This window comes from Gymnoscopelus microlampas, assembly GCF_963454915.1.
Source record: "Gymnoscopelus microlampas genome assembly, chromosome: 8".
Classification (NCBI taxonomy): Eukaryota; Metazoa; Chordata; class Actinopteri; order Myctophiformes; family Myctophidae; genus Gymnoscopelus; species Gymnoscopelus microlampas.
The window spans coordinates 14,046,167-14,070,521 of record NC_139945.1 but is presented as its reverse complement, the minus strand read 5'-3'; the positions used below and the strand labels follow the sequence as shown (position 1 = coordinate 14,070,521).

The following is a 24,355-nucleotide window of genomic DNA, read 5'->3' as shown; positions in this document are numbered from 1 at the left end:
ATCACTTCCAAATTCACTTGTTTAATCTGTATCCTGACTGAGTTCTCTATCCTGATCCTGATTGGATAAAATGTGTATCCTGACCTGAAAATGCATTTTCTGTTTGATAAAGAGCTGGAGAGACATGCAGACTCCTGTTACTGAACAAACACTCTATAGCAATGAGTACTATATATATATAATATAGAGCTATTTAACACTTATTTTAACCAAAGAAAATCACTTACCCTACCTTTAAGTGAGTTACTGTGCAACATGTTTTAAATACTGCTTCTGAAGGGCCTTGTTATCTTTGGTAACCTCCCAAGAGGGGCCCAGCGAGAGACCCCAGGTTGGGACCCCGAGGTTCGGGAGTGTCATTTTTGATCAGTCACAGCAAAAACAGAGAGAGAGAGAGCGAATTGGTGTGCACCAAATGAAATTAGATTTGTTTTTTAAGGGGATCTGGCTCAGTGTCTGTATTTCCCCTCGGTGCTGAGCAAGCACTGCTTAAAAACCTGGTCCTTGTGTGCCACGCTGTCATCATATCACGCAGCCGGGTGGGTGCCAAAAGATGCTGAGACGATAACGGGCTCTGCAGGCTTTGGCATTTTGAACCCTTCCACTAAAAAGCATCCGCTATCAGCAACGACAATCGGCGAAGGAGTATGTGTGCATAATGGTCACAAAGACAGAGGAATCCCAGAGGAATCCACGAACCTGTGCAAGAGACAGAGCAAGAGAGAGAGAGAGAGAGAAAGAGAGAGAGAGAGAGAGAAGCACTGCACCTTTCCTCCCCCTGTGCAGGTGGCTTCTAAGCACGCTGTCATTTCACTGTCCCTTTTTTGTGGGTAGTGACTTTCCATCTGCAGCACATGGTCGTGAGTGGGTATTAATAATGGAACAGTGTAGCTCCGAGGTCACATGTCCAACCGAGTCAGAATAGGACTAGCATCTCAGCGTGTACGTTAATGATCAAGGTTCTGGCTAGTGCAGATATATACAGTATTGTGTGTATATACGTGTATACATTAATGTCAGTGAGAGGGGACAGCGCGGCTCGCTTTACAGTAATCATATGCTGAAATCCTAGGGCTGCATATGTTTGGCTGTAAACCTCCCAATGCTGTGGTTATGTAGCGTGTGATCTGTCTGAACTCTGGTTCTGCATTGAGACTGTGTTAGAGAGGAGGTGTTCTTTCTCTTACCCTCCTTGTGCTGTCATCGGGGGGGGGTGATGTCTTCATAAATGGGTCATGAAGGAAGTACTGCCGCTACCATAATCCATAGTGCTAGAGCATTTTATCCACTACTTTTTGTCATAGTCGTAGCAGGTAACAGTATGAAAAAGCCCTCCAACGTTCTCGCTGAAATCAACCTCGAAACTCGTCGCATTGCTTGCTTTTACATGGACGTAGATATACAAACCTTATGCTGCATATTTCGCACTGCAATGTTTTTCTTTTCATCTGCTGTAGTTTGTTTTATTCATGAAGTTGACGGCACGCAACTTGAGGAAATGAAACCGTAGCACACACACACACACACACATGACCAGACGTGCACTCGCACAAACACGTTCTCCCCGCACACACTGCACACTCTCCCTAGGAAAACAGTAGTTTTATATTTTGAATAGCCTATTTTGGAAGACAATTCGGTTTTGAAAGTTTTTTAATAAACAATTAAAAAGTAAGTTAAATAATAATAATTATGTCTATTCTTAGAGTCGACTGGAGGCCGAGTCAAAGATTGAGTCGAAAGTCAACATATTGCTCACATGATCGTCCCTAATATACAGTATAAAGGTCTCACATGGTCAGTCCCATCCTTCTTACAGCAGCAACTCCAGCGACCGTGTGTGTGTCTGTGTGTGTGTGTGTAAGTGTGTGTGTGTGTGTGTGTGTGTGTGTGTGTGTGTGTGTGTGTGTGTGTGTGTGTGTGTGATATCTCCACGGTACATCACACACCCCGGCTCGCCTTGCACATTACCCTTCCCTGCAGCTCCTACGGCCGTGCACCCAACAAGAATCCTCTCTCTCTGAAAGCAGTTTGCCCCCAGTATCCATTTGGTTAATAGATCCATTAACCCTTTAAGACCGGGAACGCATCTGTTTGTCATTTTTGGGATTTATTTGGCTATTCAAAAATAGCAGATCTACAAGCTCATGTGCTATTTTTGTTTTAATTGTGAAAATATGTGCAAATCTTTGAATATATTGTTTTTTTTAAAGCGAACGTTTGTTACTCAAATCTTTGATTCTGGGGATTCTACAAATGTCTTCTAAATCCTAACATTTCTTTTTTAATATGTATTTGGCCGTGGTTCCCCATCTCAAAATATTTTGTTCCAGGGACCACCAGAAGTTGTAACAGAGTCAAAAATGTTTGCTTTAAAAAATATTTGATTAAGATTTGCACACATTTTCACGATATATATATTAAAAAAAAAGAAGTAATAGCCCCTTGTAGATCTGCTATTTTTTAATAGCCCAAAGAAATCTTAAAATGACACACAGATGCGTTCCCGGTCTTAATGGTTTAAGCAGCATGGTGAGAGTGGAGCGTGGCCGCTCTCTGGAGCTGTGGATGACGTGTTAATTCTGGGTAATTTATTACCCCGGGTGTCGCTGGGCAAGAAGCTCCTGACAGATCCTGTCTCACCGGGATCCTCCGTACAGCCAGCCTTCCGTTGGCGTCGCTCCGGTATAGCGCCAGGGGTGGAAAGTAACTAAGTACATTTACTCAAGTACTGTACTTAACACATTAACCCATTGAGACCTGAAGCCGATTCTCCTAAATCTCAACCGTATTCTGAAAAACGTATGTTTCTATATTAGTGGTGCTCAATCTTTTTCATGTCAAGGACCCCCAAAATGATATGTATTTGGCCGCGGACCGCCATCAAAATATTTAGTTCCAGGGACCCCCAGAAGCAAAGATTTGAGTTAAAAATGTTCGCTTTAAAAATATATATATATTTAAAGATTTGCACACATTTTCACAAATTTTCAAAAATAGCAGATCTACAAGCTCGTAGCGCGGCACTCGGTGCCGCGCTATGAGCTTGTATATCTGCTATTTTTGAATAGCCTAAAGTGTAAAATAATGCTTTTTAGCTCAAATCTAAAAATGACACAGTTCCAGGTCCTAATGGGTTAAGACCTGAGGCGATTCTTCATTTTTTTTTTTTTAAAGTTGACTTTTAAAAAAAGACGATTTTTCAAAAATAGCAGATATACAAGCTTGAGTGCCGCGCTATGAGCTTGTAGATCTGCTATTTTTGAATAGCCAAAGAAATCTAAAGTTACACAGATGCGTTCCAGGTCTTAATGGGTTAAGTGGAAAAAAACAACAAATTGGGTACTTTTACTCGAGTAGGTCGATTTTCGGATACTTTATACTAATCCACTACATCTCGGAGGAAGTATTGTTACTGTTTGCTCTTTTGTAACTATAGTTACTTTAGTTACAAGTTAATTTGTAGCTTAATTTAACCACTTAAACCCCAGCATCTGTATTGTGGGGAAACCTTTCGCTGAAAACAACAGATGGATAACGTTGTGAGCTTGTCGATCGGCTGTTTTCAGCGAAAGCTTTCCCCACAATAACAAGAAAACTGAAAATACACTAGCATAGAGCCCAGAGGAACTCCGCTCAACCATATGGGGTTTAAGTGATTACTACCAAAAAAACTCTCGAGGCAAATTTCGAGTGTAGGACTTTACTTTACGTTACAGAGTGTTCCTACAGTACATTGTGACATTGCTACTTTTACTGTAAGTAAAAGTAAGAGTACTTTTTTTTTTTTCCACCACTGGTTAGCGGTGACTCCAGCCGCGCGGTGCAGCGCCTCGCCTTCCGCTGATGCAAGTATGATGTAAAACCCCTTACTGCAGGGAAACAACACTGGGGACATCACACACACACACACACACACACACACACACACACACACACACACACACACACCACACACACACACACACACACACACACACACACACACCGCAGTGGTGGAAAAAGTACTCAAATTCTTTACTTAAGTAAAAGTACCAATACTGCAATATAAAAATACTCTGTTACAAGTAAAAGTCCAGAATTAAAAATGACTTGAGTAAAAGTACACAAAAGTATTGGCATCAAGATGTACTTCAAGTACCAAAAGTAAAAGTACTAAATATTTGAAAATAGCCTATGTATAAAATAGGTTTTAAAGTGATTAATGTATGTTTCATAATGAATTAATTTATGTCTGAAAAGTAACTAGTAACTAAAATGTTCAAATAATGTAGTGGAGTAAAAGTACAATATTTGCCTCTGAGATGTAGTGGAGTAAAAGTAAAAGTATTGGAAATTGGAAATACTCAAGTAAAGTACAAATACCTCAAAATGTTACTTAAGTACAGTACTTAAGTAAATGTACTTAGTTACTTTCCACCAACCACTGCACACACGCACAAGCACACACACACACACGCACACGCACAAGCACACACACACACACACACACACACACACACACACACACACACACACACACACACACACACACACACACACACACACACACACACACACACACACACACACACACACACACAGAGAGAGTCTGGCCTTAGAACAGAATGACAGCCTTTAGGACGCAGGAGGCTAAAAGCACACCTGTGGAGAGAGAAGGAGAGTGTAATCAGATCCCCCCCCCCCCCCCTCGGTGTTATGGGCACTTGCTAGCTTTCATATGGTTTTTATTTATGGAAGTATATCCTTTTCTGTCTAGGGCCCTATAGCGCCATGATTAGATCACAGATGCTGATTGTGGCCCCCGAGCTGCGGTGATCAATCCTAATTTACTCAGAGAATTACGTTTGGATGCAGTGTGCTGACCTGACAGATGAAAGGCCACTCCCCCACTCCACCCCCCCATCAAAACTCAAGAAAAAACAGTGGTGGAAAGTAGCTAAGTACATTTACTTAAGTACTGCACTTAAGTAAATGTTTTAGGTATCTGTACTTTACTTGAGTATTTCCAATTTACAATACTTTTACTTCTACTCCACTACATCTAAGAGGCAAATATTGTACTTTTACTCCACTACAATTATTTGAACACTTTAATTACTAGTTACTTTTCAGATATAAAGTATATGATATTGTGAAACATACATTAACCACTTTAGCCCTATTTTATACATAGGCTATGTGAAAATAGCCGATCTACAAGCTCACAACGCGTCGCGATGCGACGCGTTGTGAGCTTGTAGATCTGCTATTTTCAAATATTTTAGTACTTTTACTTTTGGTACTTTAAGTACATTTTGATGCCAATACTTTTGTACTTTTACTCAAGTACATCTTGAATTCTGGACTTTAACTTGTAACAGAGTATTTCTATAATGCAGTATTGGTACTTTTACTTAAGTAAAGAATTTGAGTACTTTTTCCACCACTGAGAAAAACTGAAGAAAAGGGAGGGTAAAAAAGACAATAGATTGTCCTTTCATTGTGTCTGTGTGTTTTTAAAAGCATTTAGAACAGAGGCTCTCCGTGGGGAATAGAAGCGGCTCTAAGGACTGACGGTGGATTAGCTTAGAAAGAAATTGCAGCGATTGCATTTGCGAGACTAGGTTATTTATTTATTTATTTATTTTCAGAGACATAAAACTCTTTAATGTTTAGCCAAGGGGATTGTATAGGTCAACACACCCCGCGCCTAGACACCCGTCAGCCATTTCATGTCATAATCATCTGAGGGACAGATCAGCACTCTCTCTCTCCCTCTCTCTCTCTCTCTTTCTCTCTCTCTCTCTCTCTCTCCCCCTCTTCCTCTCCCTCCCTCTCTCTTTCCCCCTCTCCCTCTCTCTCTCCCTCTCCCCCCTCTCTCTCTCTCTCTCTCTCTCTCTCTCTCTCTCTCTCCCTCCCTCTCTCTTTCCCCCCCCCCCCCTCTCTCTCTCTCTCTCTCTCTCTCTCTCTCTCTCTCTCTCTCTCTCTCTCTCTCTCTCTCTCTCTCTCTCTCTCTCTCTCTCTCTCTCTCTCTCTCTCTCTCTCTCTCTCCCTCTCTCTCTCTCTTTCCCCTCTCCCTCTCTCTCTCTCTCTCTCTCTCTCTCTCTCTCTCTCTCTCTTCTCTCTCTCTCTCTCTCTGTGTGTGTGTGTCCCAGGAAAATCCTCTCTAAGGATCCTTGTCAAAAGGATTCCGCTCTTAAGGACTCTTGTCTCTCCAGCGCTAGATTGTGCTCCACGGGAAAAATACACTTTGCAAAATCTGTCTTCCGAATGCTGTCGGGGTTTTATTTAGTGTGTGTGTGTGTGTGTGTGTGTGTGTGTGTGTGTGTGTGTGTGTGTGTGTGTGTGTGTGTGTGTGTGTGTGTGTGTGTGTGTGTGTGTGTGTGTGTGTGTGTGTGTGTGTGTGTGTGTGTGTGTGTGTATGTGTGTGTGTGTCTGTTTTCTGAAAGAGCTATAGCTTTGGGTGAAGCAGCACACTGTCTGTGGGAGTATTTATGCTGCTGCAGTGGGCAGCCACACCTTGTAGCTGTGGAGCGTTTTCGCTGCCTGAGCTGTCATCTATAGCTGATGATGAAGCTACGGAGTGATTAGCCCCACCCTGAGGCAGCGGGGATGGGAGAGATGCGGGAGGTGGGTGCTTGTCAACGAGGGGCTTGCAGAGATGACTCAGTTAGGCACTTAGGAGCTGAGATTATTACTATGCAGAAGCCCCCTAAGTCTCCCTGCGCCTCACGTGACAAGCTTTTTATTAAGGCTGCCAGCCTGCCATCGAGGCAGCCGGCGGTTTAGCTGTGTTTAAAAACACAGTTATGCCCGTGCAATTTGGGTTCGTCACGCGGCGCTCATGTATTCATGACTGAGCCCGTCGTCTAAGATCAGTGCGGGACATTGTTATTGTTAGATTCTTCAAAACCCTTTAACCACCTGAACGATAGCCTCCTTAAACGTTTAGCGAAAATAGTCAGATCAACAAGTTTGCATCTATTTACAATGCGACACGTTGTGAACTTGTAGATCGGTTGCTATCAGTGGTGTAAAGTAACTAAGTACATTTACTCAAGTACCGTACCTTTCAGGTATTCTTACTTTAGGGGAGTATTCAATATTTTTTTCCCAATATTTTCTACTCCACTACATCTCAGAGGCAAATATTGTACTTTTACTCCACTACAATTATTTGAAAACTTTAGTTAGTTACTTTGCAGATATAAATTATATTTTAAAACATACATGAACCACGTTAGCCCTATTTTATACATAGCTGCTATTTGAAAATAGCTGATCTACAAGCTCACAAGCTAGCGAGTTGCTGAGTGGACATTCCTGTCCATCTGTCCACCGCTCATGTCCACCGCCACCGCAAAGAGACCAGGGGTTTGAATCCCTCTGCTGTGCCTCCAGCTTGGCCGTGGATCCATATACCAAACACAATAGGCTGTGTTCTTCTCGGGAGGGAAGCCAGGCGGGGAGGAGGGAGAGGAGAGCAGTCTGTGTCACTCTGTACCTGCAACAGGCTCTATGCACAGCAGCCATATAGAGCGTCGCAGTTCCCGCCCACTTCCAGTTGCCGGAAGTAAATACTCAATGCATTTTTCCCATTGACTTTTCCGAAAATATTTATATAAATTCATTTAAGCCTAGAATCAAGCTATCCAGGATCCTGGTGAATCATGACCATAAAACGTTTGATTCTGTGAAAAAACTTTTTTGAAAACGGCAAAACAAAGGGTATTTATTAAACATAGTATATCATATCATTAAATATAAAATTTTAAAAATCACAGAAAAAAAGGTTTTATGGTCATGATTCACCAGAATCCTGGATGGCTTGATTCTAGGCTTAAATTCATTGATATAAATATTTTTGGAAAAGTCAATGGGAAAAATGCATTGAGTATTTACTTCCGGCACCCGGATTCTGCGCAACTGCGATGCTCTATTGTGAAGACATTCACAGGTGTTACCAATGATACTAATGAAGGCTCTGTTCCCTCCTGGTCAAACAGAGTCAGGGTGCTGATATAGACCATATTCACACGGCGGCCATGTTTCTATGAAGTCAATGAAAGTAGCCACCCCGGGTGGCGGCACTTTCAATGTTAAATTCCAATATGGCCGCCGTGTGAATATGGTCTATTATGCATGTTGGCTCACTGGAAACACTCTGTGACACCAGTGGGTCTGAAATGTGGGTCCAGGGACCCTCATGGTTCCTTAAGGGGTTTCCAAATGGCCCCTTACGGGTGTGCAACTCTGAGAGTGTACAAATGGAACCAAATGGACCCCTTAGGGGGTCCATTTGGTTCCATTTGTACACTCTCAGAGTTATGGGGGTCGTGGAAATTGAAACATCTGAGAACCACTGTGCTACCCTAAATGGAACAACAGAGCCTTCATTAGTATCATTGGCAACACCTGTGAAGGAAGTGATAATATGGCTGCTGTGCATAGAGCCAACTCCTACCGGCTGTCAGCGGGAAGTGCTCCTCCACGCGCACTACATCCGCCCGGTGGGGGCTCCTTGACTGACAAGTGAGGCAGTAGGGTTCAATAGTGGTAATAATAACACTTTAAAGTGCTTGGGGAATTGGGGAATTGGCATAGTGAATGATTGGGAGAAAAAGGGTGGGGGGGGGGGGGGGGGGGCTTATATTGGCTACTTTAAGGGCCCTATCCCCCCCTTATCCCTAAACTTAGTATTTTACTATTTTGAAAAATATTTTAAAATAGTTCAACTAGCCGATGTACATCGTCACGTTGTGAGCTTGTAGATCGTCTATTTGAACTATTTTAAATGTTTTTCAAAATAGTAAAAAAAATGGCTAATAAGTTTAGGAATACAGGGTAACGAAAAGACTCAAACAGTTTGAATATGGAGATAAGAGGTTTCTGCCCGACAGCAACGATATGTGAAAGGCAGACAATGTTGCGCCCGTCCAGAGGCCTTGGACCTCTACCAGGGGTCTCGGTACAGGCCTGTAGTGAGCAGATTGTAATTGCCGTCCAGTAGCACTCCTCTCTTGTGTCGTGCCAACTCTTTAATCCATTAAGACCGGGGAACGCAATCTGTGTCATTTTAAGATTTCTTTGGCTATTAAAACATTTGCAGATATACAGGCTCATAAGCTCCTATGAGCTTGTAGATCTATTTTTATTTTTTTAAATTGCGATTTTTTTTGGAATCTTTGAATATATATATTTTTTTGTTGCGAACATTTTTAACTCCGATCTGTGCTTCTGGGTGTCCCTGGAACAACATATTTTTAGATGGGGGTCCGTGGCCAAATACGTATCATTTTGGGTGGTCCTTGACATGGAAAAGTTGGAGCACCACTGATATAGCAACATACCGTTAGGATTTAGAAAACATTTTTAGATATGTATTTGGCCGCGGACCGCCATCTAAAAATATGTTGTTCCAGGGACCCCCCAGAAGCGAAGATTTGAGTAAAAAGTGTTTGCTTTAAAAAATATATATATTCAAAGATTTGCTCAAATATTCACGATTTAAAAAAAAAATAGCAGATCTACAAGCTCTACTTCCCGGATTGAATGGGTTAAAGGGATGGCATCACTTCAGGCCTGTCTCTTAGGACCGGCTAAGAGTGGCTCTTTGAAGGGATGGCAGCAGAGTGTCTTTGTTTATCAGCCTACAGACGCCTACACTCAGGGTAAGAGGTCAAATGGAGGGAGTTATTTCAGTTATTTCTTCCAAAAATACAATACAACACAAGATGCACTAAATTGGTTTTGCCAGTTGGTGCACAGACGAAAATATATCTAAACCGATATTGCTTATGTAGTATGTCGAATGATCGAGAAACGTTATTTTTCTTGGGGTGAAAATGTGTTTATATTTCTTATATATAAATCAATTGACATATTTGTTTTTATAATCGACTAAATCAATTAGTCTGATTAACCACTTAACTAGCCTCGATCTCCAGGCTTTTATTTTTTATTTTTGCTAAAAAATAAAAGCCTGGACCAGCGAGTCGATGTTCCGTGCATAGGAAGTGGGAGTCATCCTCAACCAACCAGAGTGCAGTGGGCGTCGCTCCAAATGTTATGCGGAGCGGGGCGGGGGTGATGGACAGATCGGTGAACCAATGGAATCAGGCGCATTCTGTCTCTGTTGATTTTAAACCCGCCCCTCTAGACAAGAAATCAGACAAGCTAGGGCAGCCTACCACTTAACTAACCCTATATGATACTTTGTTGTACAATGGTGGCATACAAAAGTAGTGAAAATAGACGATTCACAAGCTCACAACGCGTCGCATTGTGATGCATTGTGAGCTTGTAGATCTGCAAAAATAAAAGGCAAAGGTTTGAATGTTGATTTTGATTGATTGATTGATGTACTTTATTTAGTAAGACATGAGAACAGTACATGACAGTACATAACAGTACATGGAAGTACAAATTCACAATACAAGGTCTACTAAACTGGATAGCTCAGTTAAGCACGTAGCTTGTTTAAGATGAGATCCCCATGCACACAAATCATGATGACATATAAGAGACAGACAGATATACACACTACTATACAGAATGTCATACAATCAGTTTACAGGTTACTGGTATGAAGGGTGAAAAATATGTACAAAAAAAGAAAGAGAGAGGGGGGGGGGGGGTAGGTTAGGTTAGGACATGGGGTAGGTTAGGACTTGGACAGGGGCCATTTTTGAATTGCAGCCTCCTGAAGGTGTATCTTTAGGGCATTTTTGAAAGTGAGTAGGGTTTTACACTCCTTTACTCCTTTTGGTAGGGCATTCCACATTTTAGATGAATAGCATGAGAGAGAGTTCATTCCCTTTGTTGTGCCAAATCTGGGTTGAACATGGTTTGTGGAGCTGCCTCTGGTGTTATGATCATGGACTTGATTAACATTTTGGAAGTATTTTGACAAATACAGGGGGATCCCAATGTTGTGGTGTATCTTGAAGACCAGGCCCATAGCAAGTTGCTGTACTCTGTCCTCAACCCTAAGCCATCCAATCCTATCAAAATGGGCATGGGTTAGACGCCTTTAACGCCTTGCCCTATAGGGTTTACTGTTAAGATATTTTTTTGGCATATGGTCTATATAGTATAGATAGACCATATGCCAAAAATGTGGATTGCGGGGCAATCCACATTTTAGACCACATTTTTTTTCAAAGATAGACCATATGCCAAAAAAGTGGGAAAAAAAGGAAAAATCTCAGAGGATGAAAATACGGTATGGATTAAATGCACAGAGAGGAATACAGGGCATCTACTAGTCCTTGCAGATTGAATCCAGACTACGTACATGGATTCAATTTGCATGGTGCATTTACTGTACACGCAATAAGGATTTGCTGGAACAAAGTATATGTGCAAATAAATAAAGAGGGGATATACAGTACCAGCCCTTGTCCACCCTGGATAGTTGAAGCTTTGCAAAAATACTTTCAACTCAGGAGTCTGGCTTGGACATTTAATGTTTGATGCATACGTATCATTTTTCCTACTCATATATACATATTTTGATAAAATTCATTGATAAAGCTCCCTCAAATTCGCAAGTTTTGACAAATCTAAGTTTAGGGCATCACAACACACCCCTCTGCACTGTTTTTTGGTTTAGCACAGACTGTCTCCCATTCGGGTGTGAAATGTGTGTGTGTGTGTGTGTGTGTGTGTGTGTGTGTGTGTGTGTGTGTGTGTGTGTGTGTGTGTGGGGGGGGGGGGCTCCAGGAAAAAAATAGCGCGTGAAGTAGTTTCAACTAGGCTACCTGGCTACTTCTATTTCCAGTAGTATTTCAAAATAAAACGTGTTGAATTATAACACATTTCAAGTATAGATTTTTAAAAAACTCTTATTTTGAAATGCACATCGCTTTGAAAGGAAACAGACTTCTGGGGCCGCTTGGCTTGACTAACGTCAAGCCTACGTTCTTCTCACACTCCATGTTGGCTTGAGTAAAAGGTAAACACAGGACGTGGGACATATGGAATATAAAGACTTAAAGTTTGGGGCAAAAGTTCATATTTACCACCATGCTCTCTGAAACCAAGACAATCTTTGCAGAAGGTGAGTAAGTAATAATTCATACATGCTGACAGTGAGTGGTGGAAAGTAACTAAGTACATGTACTCAAGTACTGTACTCGAGTATAATTTTAAGGTATGTTTTACTTGACTGGAGTAATTATTGCACAGTATGGTCAAGTTGGACAATATAGCTCTGTTTTCATCATGTGTATCAGGGGCAAGTAACAAAAAAACGAAAATAAAGTACCCAAATCCGCGAAATTAATCGAAACAATAAGAATTAAATAACATAACCCTAACCTAACCCTAAACCCGAAATAAAGTAACAAAAAAACGAAAATAAAGTACCAAAATCCGCGAAATGAATCAAAAAAATAAGAATTAAATAACATAACCCTACATAACCCTAACCCTGAAATAAAGTAACAAAAAAACGAAAATAAAGTACCCAAATCCGCGAAATGAACCGCAAAAATAAGAATTAAATAACATAACCCTAACCTAACCCTAACCCTGAAATAAAGTAACAAAAAAACGAAAATAAAGTACCCAAATGCGCGAAATTAACCGCAAAAATAAGAATTAAATAACATAACCCTAACCTAACCCTAACCCCGAAAAAAAGTAACAAAAAAACGAAAATAAAGTACCCAAAACCGCGAAATGAACCGCAAAAATTTCGCGCCACGCCCACACATGCACGCGCACGGGGCGCATCAGATGGATCTTGCCTAGGGCGCTGATCTGCTTAGAACCGTGTGTGTGTGTGTGTGTGTGTGCGTGTGTGTGTGTGTGTGTGTGTGTGTGTGTGTGTGTGTGTGTGTGTGTGTGTGTGTGTGTGCATGCGCGTGTGTGTGCATGCGCGCGTGTGTGTGTGTGTCTACCGTATTTTTTATACACATGGTACCTACAGCACTGTATGCACCATTTATCTTTTAACACTGGAGCATGCTTGAGAGCACTATCAAAACGGTCGACCTATAGTACTCTTCAGATGCATTTCCAACCCAGGTGCTCAAACAAACAAAGATAAAATCCCTAAACCATTTTTGTTCTAGCTTTCTTCTCAGTGGTGGAAGAAGTACCCAGATTTTTACTCGAGCTAAAGTATTAATACCACCAACTACCACAACTTTTCCTAAAATAGCAGATCTGCAAGCTTAAAACGCGCTGAATAGCCGGTGAATAAATACAAATACAAGAAGGAGCTTCTGATACCAGCATGTGAAGGCAGGTTAAGTATTGAAGAGCCCCGCAACTTCAGAATTAATCCACATTAACATGTTCATACTCCGTTAACACAGAACACGCATTTGCACTTGACCCAGTCTTACATTCTCTTCTAAAAAACAAAAACAAGATACAGTAGCTGCGGTAGCCATCTTCCTCTTTCTTTTCTTTTTTCTTTTTTTCTTTCTTCATTGATTTAGGCTGTAGGAAAGCTGAGACGGTAGCAGTTTGCTCTGGTGGGGTTTGATCCCAGGTTGTACGCGTGGCTGTGAGACAAGCCTCTTAACCCCTTTGCCGTCAACAGGCAAAATGTCTCTCTTCTCCTATTTTTTAGAATAGCTAAGTAAAATAAAAATACAGCAAGCGCACATTGTCATGCACTTGCTGAATATGTATTTAGATAGTGATGTTTTGGTCCAAGACCTTCTTCAGGCATATGCCTGACCTTAACACCGCTATCTAAATAAATATTCTGTAAGTGTATGACAGTGTTTGAGAATTTCCTCCAACCAACAAAACATTTTATTCAGCTGTGCAAAAGACTCATGTATTTGTTTACAGATGTATCTACGGTATGTATCAGCAAAGTGTCTGGTCGACATTAACTTCTGTTTGAGAAGACATGCCATGAAGCAGAAGTGGGCAATTTTTGAGGAGTGACTTTAAGTCAACACTGAAAGTGTAAATATGCACACATCAGTGTGTCCATTTTGACACGTTCAGTGCAAAGTTAATACTCTGGACTGCTGTGTATCTCTGTTGCTACTGTATTTTCTCCTATGAATTTCTCCACAAGAGAGTGGGGTCCCTATTAGCCTTGCTGCATTAGGGTCAAACCATTTTGGGGTTGGCACAGAACCCAGAAGGCTTTTGTAGCCCAGGCACGCCTCAAAACACTTGGGGATTATGGCGAGTTTATAATTGCTTAGATGGTATTACGGCTGGTTCCACCGAAGACTGGACTATTATTCAGATTCAGGTCTAAACTACTGTGTGACAATTATCATTAATAGCACCGTTAATGAGAGAGGCATCACAGCTACCAGGACCATTTCTCTTGGTACTGGGGTGGGTTTTCCGGGGGATCACTGAGTACTGGAGAAGCCTTCTCAAATCTATTGTTGTCTCTGAACCAGTATGTTATGTGGCAAAATAGATTCCAAGCAGGTCTGACAAGGTTGCAGACCAACATTAACCTCTTAAACCCTATATATTTAGTCCCACAGGGATCTATACTAAGTTTGCAGATATTTTTCCTCAACACCAAATCTCTTTGCCAAAAAGAGCCAATTGGCTGTTTTGGCGGAATGTTCACCCCAGCATAGGGATGAAAGTAGTCTCACGTTATGAATAGAAGCTCAAAAGAATCATATTATGACAGAAAATAAGTGAACCTATGGGGTAGACATTGAAAATAAATACTGTATATATTATTTTCATTTTTCTGTGGTGTTGTGTAAAAGTAGAGACTAATGTGTAATAATAATAAACAATTTAAATGGCTATAACACTTAAAAGCATTTGGATGCCCATTCCACTTGATTTCAAGTGGACTATTTATTATGTAGCAAGCCGTGTGTGGCCATGAAAGAAATGTTATTGATCATAGAATGAACTTGAGCGTCACCACTCAACAACATAACTGATAACTGAAGTGTGTGTGATTGGATAATTGATCTGATTCTGAATGAACTCCTCCGCTCCTCCAATATATATATAAAACATGCCAACATGACAAGTCAATGTCTGCACACACGCACGCATGTGCAGACCAGTGTTGATTTTATTTAGTCTTAGTCTTTTGAATAACACACCATTTAGTTTTAGTCCTATTTTAGTCTTCTTAAAATTGTTTAGTCTTAGTCTAGTCTAGTCGACTAAATATCAAAACCTTAAGTCTTTTAGTCTTTTAGTCTTAGTCGACCGACAAAATTAACACTGGCGCAGACACACGCACACGCACACGCACACGCACACGCACACACACACGCTCACGCACACACAAATGCACACACAAATGCACACGCACGCACGCACGCACGCACGCACGCACGCACGCACGCACACACACACACACACACACACACACACACACACACACACACACACACACACACACACACACACACACACACACACACACACACACACACACACACACACACACACACACAGCTCATGCAAGGCGATTTAGTGTGTCTTTTTGCCGCTCGCGGTGTTAATGGCTAAGCGAACATTTCAGAGATGGGCCTGACGTTGCACCGTTAACAGTTTCACCGTATTCAAGCCAAGGTCGGGACCGTACATCAGCACGGAGGGCGAATAAATAGGGCTGCTGCTTCACTGCGTTATTTACTGGGCCTGTTTGAGAGCATTACTCCGTTTCCCTGGCCCCTCCCCTCCCTCTGTCAGGCCCGGACCTTGAATGAGTCCAGGGCCGGAGTGATTAGTAGCAGGGAGTGTGCTGCCGCAGTGGGCCCGGGCTACTCTTTGTTTATGTTGAGGCTTTTTACGGATTCCGTTTTAATGTGAGACCACCCCCCTTCTGATCCCGGAAGGAGACGGCTGTCGAGGTGCCCCTCCTCCGCCCCTCGTCTCCCCGACCCTGCGTTAAGGCCTTGTGGTGAATCAGGATCTGTTCGGTTCAACCATTCAGAGCGACCCCCACCCCCCCCCACACGCCATTCCACCACCCCACCCCCAGGCTCGTTCCCCATCTCCCCTCAGTTCCTTTTTCTTTTCAAAACACACCTTTCTGTTGACCCAGGAGGGTTTTGTATAGAGCCCAAGCATGTGAATGATTCCTACAAAGAGAAGTAAGTGGTGCCTGTCAGCTCCTCTGCCCTGAGTGAGGCCCAGTAGACAATGTCCTTGAGATCTGCCCAAATTTCACTATTAGTCTGTGTGTGTGTGTGTGTGTGTGTGTGTGTGTGTGTGTGTGTGTGTGTGTGTGTGTGTGTGTGTGTGTGTGTGTGTGTGTGTGTGTGTGTGTGTGTGTGTGTGTGTGTGTGTGTGTGTGTGTGTGTGTGTGCGCGCGCGCGTGTGTGTTCAGGGTTGGGTAGTACTTGGCACTACTCCCTTGGCATAAATAAATGGATTACAATGACAATGGTGCCCTCATCAGCTCAGGATGCGCTTTAAAATGCACATACAGCACAGTTACCTTTTTCACTGATTGAAGCTACATTTTCTGGTTACTTGGGCCATCCATCCATCCATCCATCTTCAACCGATTATCCAAAGTCGGGTCACGGGCGCAGCAGTTCCATCAGAGAGCTCTAGACTTTCCTTTCCCGGGCAACATTAGCAACTTCATCCTGAGGGATCCCGAGGCGTTCCAAGGCCAGTGTGGAGATATAAACCCCCCCCCCCCCCCCCACACACACACGCACACTCTTGCTTTGGCAGTACAGAGATTCGATGGCCCTCCGTAAGGGCCCCCTCACCCCATATTCCCGCTGCAACTCCCACATAATCTCCTGGGGGACTCGGTCATACGCCTTCTCCAAATCCACAACACACATGGAGACGGGATTGGCATACTCCCTGGCCCTCTACTTTTGACTTGGCTGGCTGTAATTACATGAAATTCTCTGGTTGTTTTGAAGTTATTCATTATTTATTTTTCAGGTAGTGTCATAAATAATGAATGGATATTGAAATATTGCAATTAGCTGCTGTAGGCCAATTAAGAATCCAATAACTGAAACTGATGTTTTGTCCCTGAAAACATTTTATTAGTATAAATAATTATTACAAAATAATCACGGAATCTCACTAATTGGTGAGAGTTACTGATGAGTTAGATTCTCGTGTGTGTGTGTGTGTGTGTGTGTGTGTGTGTGTGTGTGTGTGTGTGTGTGTGTGCGTGTGCGTGTGCGTGTGTGTGTGTGTGTGGAGGGGGTGGGGCTGAGCGATACTATGGAGGGTGAGGGTAATGAGCGGAACACCATAAAACGCTTCTCAACCGATTTCACACTGCACCCCAAATTTTGCATCGATCATGAATTTAGGACATAATACGTCAAAGAGCACCATCTGCCACTATCAAAAATGTGTTCTTGGTCTGCACCCCTGTCAGAACATTTCCTGATCCACTTTTGGCTCCTGAGTCCGTCCCACCGGTTGAGGAACGCAGCCATAAATTATCGTGGAGAATAGCGTTGTGTGGGGCAGCCGGATCACCCCAGATTTATGTGCAGCGGCACTGAACAGCAATTCTCACACTTGGCTAATTGTTTGATGGATATAGTACAGAGGCATTTGCATTTATATTGTAACCTAAACGCCTCCCACCCCTTTAGATCCCATATTTAGCTAACGCCTGACACCGTGTTTAACTCCTGACACCAAGGAGATGTGTTTATGCAATGTGTTTAACACTGCGTGAGACGACTGTCTTAACACGGGTGTTTGACACCGGCTAAGACGAGTGTCTTAACACCAGACAGATCTTAACAGATGCCATATAAACACTTTGGTTCTCAACTCGTTTCACACTGAGACCTGAATGTTGCGTTGCCCATGATGTCAGCTCAGTGTTTTTCGTAAGTGGGGGCCGCATGCATCCGCCAAGGGGGGCCAATCGGAAAGTTGAAAAAAAAGTTGAAACGTTTGGGAACCCCTGTGTCAGCCCACCTGGAAAGTTGTTTTTTATAAGAAACCATCAAACCATAAAGACAATTCACAATAAGTCACACATTTGCTTACAGCTGCTGTCTGTTTGTATCACACACACGCAAACTCCTTTCCAGAATTTGCATTACATCAATTTCTACTTTACAGCCAGATGAGAAGGCCAATTGTAGGCCATTCACTTGAACGGTGAACTGCAGAGTCGGCACAACTGCTTCAAAAGGGAAAACAGACCATCCATCATTTCTTTTGTCTGTACACGGAGGTGTCAATTGATTTTGGATCATTGCATGGATATGTAGTTAGCTTCTCCCTGGCACTGTTCAAGCATCGCTGTTCAGGCTTTAGAAGAAGCTTTGTCTTTGAAATAAAAGCGAGCGATTTGTATCTTTTGTCTTATGAGGCTTTAGTCTGTGGCAGCCATTTTTCTTTTCCCCTTTGTGACGAACATTTCTAATTGAGTCTTTATATGGGTCCGTTCTTGTTAACCTTTCCCCCTCACTGTCCCTGTCTCACTTCTCTATGCAGCTCGGGCTGAATCACATCATGCTGACGAGACATTTTCAAAGTAACACTGATCAGTCCTTTGTTCTGTTTCCTATTAACCATGTTAACGATAACGGCCACCTCCTTGTCTGAAAACATTGAGAAGTGAGAACTTCCCTTGCTTCCCCACGCACAAAAAAATAACCTCAAACTGGCATTTTCTTGGATTCTGGTTCTGGATTTAAACTTTAGACAGCTAAAGAGGAGCAGCTTTACCCTGTGGCTCTGAGCCGGGAATAGAAAAAGACAATACCAACTATAAGGTCTATTTATAACTAACTAAATAGCTAAATCTGTTGTTATATTTTTTTTACAGTGAGAGAATTCTGACTGAGCTGTGCTCAAGGTGGGGCTCCAAGACTCACATTTGCATCATGTACAATTCAGTGTGGCCATGCAGCTGCCTCTTTGAAAAGAGCCCTTTGCGTTTCCCATGCCCTGAAAGGTACGAGTCGCCGCATACCAAACCAACGCACAATGAGGAAGAAGGGACGTGCGAGTAGACGTGGCCGAGCACGAGGGGGAATGAGAAAAACAATGTGCTTTAGAGAACGCTCACAAAACTTTTTTCTGAAAGCCACTTGTTCTTTGCACTCGCTACATTTGCATAGCATCAAGGTTCTTGAGGAGAAAGGTACAGAAAGAAACATTTTGCAACCTACACAAGCTGCTGTTTAAGTCCTCAGAGCAGCTGAAGTGCTCTAGCTTTTTCAAAGTGGGAGTGTTTCCACCACCCCCCCCCCCCCCCCACCCCCACCCCCGTATGTGGTGGAGGTCCTGGTCCGGAGGCCCCGAAGTCATTAATCACCAGCATCTTTTCAGCTGTCAATATATACAAAAGAAACCACCCCAGCTCAACAATTGTGTCTTCAATTAAGTTTTTCCTGCCAGTCGAGCCAAATATAGTTCACTGAGGATTATTGTTTACTGTTCTGTCCAGCTAAGATCTCATACAGTATTCATAAAGAGCTTATCTTGTGGGAAAATACTTGTCTGAAGAGCATGGACGTGTTGTCAGTCAAAACTGCATTGCAAGTAATTGTTCGCATCCCCTCTTTCCTTTTTTATAGCTGGCATGGATACCAGCACATCCTTTTATTAACCACATGAACTGCACGCCTATTATACTGGGCAGAACATTCCTGTCGAAAATAGCTGATGTACAATTTGAGCTTGTAGGTTGGGTATTTTCGGTGAAGAGATTTGGTGCAGAGGGGGACAATTACGGGGCCTACTATAGACCCTTGGGGGACTCCGGTCAATCAGTTACAACAGGTTTTCAAACTACTTCTTTGTGTTTGGTAAATAAAACCTAAGAAGACAGCCAACATGTACAAGACAAGTTGTTTGAGATAATTGCTCTTAATTTCCACGTCCCTCACAAACTATTAGCAAGTATTATTGCTATTGCTTTGGCAAACAACACAACATTTGTGACACATAATGTCAAAGGAGCAGCAGAAGGAAGGATGGGGAGTGAATCTTGATGTGATATTTGTGTTCCCTGAATCTTTATGGTCTCTTGAGTAGGTACTGTGCTATCGAAAAGCGCCATAATTGAGCTTCAAGGTAAACAGAGACCTAGCCGCTAATCAACTTGACATCCACATTGACAGATGTTAAGCCAGCTCAATAGCTTTTAAAGCATTATGGTCACCCAGAATGTGCAGTTTGCACAGTAATGGCTTATAGCACACTACACTGTATCAAGCATAGACATAAAGTAATAAAATAACACAGTAGTATTACAATAAAAACACATTAGATGGGAAATAAATCTGCAATTCCCACGGGTGGAAAACAAAAACAAGAAGATAAACAGAGTGTCTCCTCAAGGAAACGAAAAATCTATATAATACTTGTTAGGAATTTTAATTCACATTTGAGTTTTTTCTTCTCTGTAACTTTTACAAAACTTTTACAAGCTGCAGAGTCATTTCTGCTGACTATTTTTGAGCACAACATATTTCTGGCTCAGAGTTCAATCACCTGTGCTGGCTCCTCACCCTACTCTTTGGGATTTGTTCTGAGCTTCACTTCTGAAGCGGTGATGATTTGTACCTTATAAACAACACAATTCAGGGAAGGATAGCTGCCACGTCTGGAGTGGCTGGGGGCCCCCAGCGTTTCTATATGACACACAAACAGGAATATTTGTGAGAGACTCACGTCGTAAAACTTTATGGGAGGCAGATTTGTTATGCCGTATTTTATTAAAACTAATCCTAGCAGCTCCTTCATCTTCCCCTTGCACCATACAAATACTACTATTGGAGAACATGCAATGATTTGTGCATTTTTGGGGGGATGTAGCGTCATGTATTAGTAGTTTTATTGGTGTATTCTGGTGGATCTCAATCTTTTTAATTTCAAAGATAACCCTGACTCTGAGAGTATACAAATGGAACCAAATGGACCCATAAGGGTCCATTTGTACACTCTCAGAGTTACAGGCCTGTAAGGGTCCATTTGGAACGCCCTCAAGGAACCCAAAGGGTCCTTGGACCCCACTTTGAGAACCCCTGGTGTATTGTATTCCACGGAAGCATGCTGCAAAGAAGCACAGTTACACAGGGAGCGATGATCTGTTTCATTGTCTAACATTTGAATATAGTTTTTTACATCAATTTATTATAATGTATCTCTAAAAAGCACTTTTATATGTACAGCTATATGAGTTTGAGAAATAGATTAGACGCAGTGGGATCACTGTAGTTTAATGACAAAATGTGGCGTCTGTAAGGCTCTAGAGCGAGTGAAAAAGCAATCCACGGTATCAAATTGAAGGTCACTCTGAGAAATAGATTGTTATTCAGGAATATAATCAAAAGGGCATTAATACAGACATTTACACATCTTTAAATAATCTATAATATGGAGGCAAAGCAATACAGAAATAAATGAAAGAAAGTAGATCAGGTTTCTCATTTTTAGCTGAGTGGTTGCATTAATTATTAAAGGGAAACATTATATATAAAAAAAGAAACAATATCATTTGGAAAATTAAAAGCATAGCCGCAAAAGCCAGTGACCTAATGGAGTGGTTCTCAAACGCTGTGGCCAGAGAGACTGTTTCATGAGTCCAGGTGTGCCTTGGGATTTTGTGACGACCACACACATATGCAATAGACCAGGGGTCTTCAACAGGGGGTCCGGGACCCCTAGGGGGTCCTCAGAGTTAATACAGGGGGTCCGCCAAATCTTTGTGTGATATGATTTTTTCTTTTTCTACATTAACCACTTGAACCCTAGCATCGCTTTTCTGAGGAGAACTTTAGCCAAAAATAGCAGATCTACAAGCTTGTAGATCGGCTATTTTTGGCAAAGAGATGTAGAGGGAAAAAAGAGCAGACCAAGAGAACAAAAAAAGTTTAATCTGAAACACAATTTTATACAATATAGAGGAGGGGGTCCCTGCTTCATCTCTCTCTCAGCTAGGGGGTCCTTGGCCTGAAAACGTTGAAGACCCCTGCAATAGACTGTTTTTCCAGTGGTTATCAAACCTTTTCATCTCAAAGACCCCTAAATTGATATATATTTGGCCGCGGACCCCCATCTGAAAATGTGTCCCTATTGTGATGTGAGCAAGTCACTAAAAATGATACATTCATTTATTAATTTCACACTCATAGCTGAAATAGCCGATCTACAAGTTCACAAACGTGTCACATTGCGACCCGTTTGGTTTGACTTGGGCACAAAAAGTGTGAAAACCCACTGACCTAATGAGTGGTTGTGTGTGGGTTTTGATTGATTGATTGAATACTTGATCAACAATTTGCAAAAAGTACAGAGGTAACAGTTATACAATAATGCTATTAACCCTTTAAGACCGGGAACGCATCTGTGTGTCATTTTTAGATTTTTCTTTGGGCTATTCAAAAATAGCAGATATACAAGCTCATAGCGCGGCACAGAGTGGCACATTATGAGCTTGTAGATCTGAAGAAAAAAAAAGGTTTGCAAATCTTTGAATATATACAGTATTTTTTAAAGCGAACATTTCCAACTCCTTTCAACTTCTCTGGTTTTTGAGAACCACTGATATTTTAGCAACATCAGTTCGAATTTAGAAGACATTTGGAGGGCCCGAATGGGGCCCTCCAAATGTCTTCTTCATATGTCTTCTTCAAATGTCTTCTTCAAATGTTTGCTTCTGGCCAGAAGCAAACATTTCAGGCCAAAATATATATATTCAAAGATTTGCGCACATTTTCACGATTTAAAAAAAGATTGCAGATCTACAAGCGTGTTGCACGGCACTCGGTGCCGCACTATGAGCTTGCAGATCTGCTATTTTTGAATAGCCAAAGAAATCTAAAAAATGACCCACGTGCTGCGTACACCGGTCTTAACACATTGATTGCCAAGATATTAAGCATAGTTTTCTATCCCCTTGCCAGCGTATAATTACCTCAATCCGATGATATTTGAAACGCTGTGGAACCGACATTGTGTCCCAAAAACACAAACAAAATAGTCCCCGTGGGTTAGCGGAGGGATCTGTGTATCCATAGGAACGACAACGTTCCAACCGCGATCCGCCATTTTAGGGCTTCGGCCCGCTGAAAACTAGTGGTTTTCAATGCAAAAAAAAAGAAACTGAGTTACAGCTGTTTTTCTGAAAATCCCAAACAGGAAGCGGATGGCTTCCAGTTTTTTTGGAACGACGTCACATCCACATTCTACTTCTCTGAGTGACGATCGATCATTCCAAAGCTGTGTTAGGTCGACCCCTTGTGGAATTTTCCCCAAAAAATGAAAGAATGCATCAATGCGATCTTGGCAATCGATGTGTTAATGGGTTACGGCATAACACAACATTTCCATTGTGGTCCTGTGTATTCAATTCATCAAGTGCAGGGACGTGCACAGATAGACTCTAGGTGGTGCTGGAGCACCTGCCCTTTGCCCTCTTGACCAGAAGTGCCCTTTTGAAAAAAAAGTTTTTTTTCTTTTTTTTCTTTCAGATTACAGCAGGGGTCTTCAACAGGGGGTCCTCAGAGTTACTACAGGGGGTCCGCCAAATTTTTATGTGATATGATTTTTCTTTTTACCATAACCACTCGAAACCTAGCATCCCTTTTCTGAGGAGAACTTTAGCCAAAAATAGCCGATCTACAAGCCCACAACGCCTCGCAGCGCGAGGCGTTGTGGGCTTGTAGATCGGCTATTTTTGGCAAAGAGGTATAGGTGTAGAGGGGAAAAAAGAGCAGACCAAGTAAACACAAAAAAGTATAATTTACTTGAGCACCTGCCCCTCAAAATGTCTGTGCACGCCACTGATCAAGTGAATTGTGTTTGTTCTTTCAGAGACACTCGGACTAGCCTTGGCATCGGTAAACGCAGAGTGGATGTTGTAGAGGAGCGAGGTTAGGCCAGCAGCCGCCGTCGTCATGGAAGTGAAGGAACGCCGGCCCTACCGCTCGCTCACCGCCCGGCGGGACTCGGAGCGCCGCTACACCAGCTCGTCCGCCGACAGCGAGGACGGCGGCAAAGCGGCCAACCAGAAGTCCTACAGCTCCAGCGAGACGCTCAAGGCCTTCGACCAGGACTCCAGGATGGCGTACGGCACCCGCGTCAAAGACATGGTGCATCACGAGGTGGACGAGTTCAGCAGGCAAGGTGAGGAAGGAGGAGCCATGGCAAACCATGCTGGAACAAAAATAGGAGATCTACAAGCTCATAGCGCGGCACCGAGTGCCGCGCTATGAGCTTGTATATCTGCTATTTTTGAAAAATCTTGAAAATGTGTGCAAATCGTTGAATACATCATTTTTTTTAAAAGCGAACATTTGTAACTCAAATCTTTGCTTCTGGGGGGGGGGTCCCTGGAAGAATACATTTTGAGATGGGGGGTCCGGGGCCAAATACATACATAAAAATGTTTTCTAAATCCTAACAGTATGCTGCTATATCAGTGGTGCTCCAACCTTTCCAT

General features: G+C 42.4%; 1 protein-coding gene across 1 annotated transcript in view; it reads left to right on the top strand.

Moving 5' to 3' along the window:
• The window catches only part of tenm4 (teneurin transmembrane protein 4), a 359,498-nt gene that overhangs the window by 40,623 nt on the left and 294,520 nt on the right, over positions 1-24,355 (top strand). The window contains 1 exon segment of the mRNA XM_084064566.1: positions 23,728-24,039. Coding sequence (XP_083920692.1) covers positions 23,811-24,039 — 229 coding nt within the window. The 5' untranslated portion in view covers positions 23,728-23,810.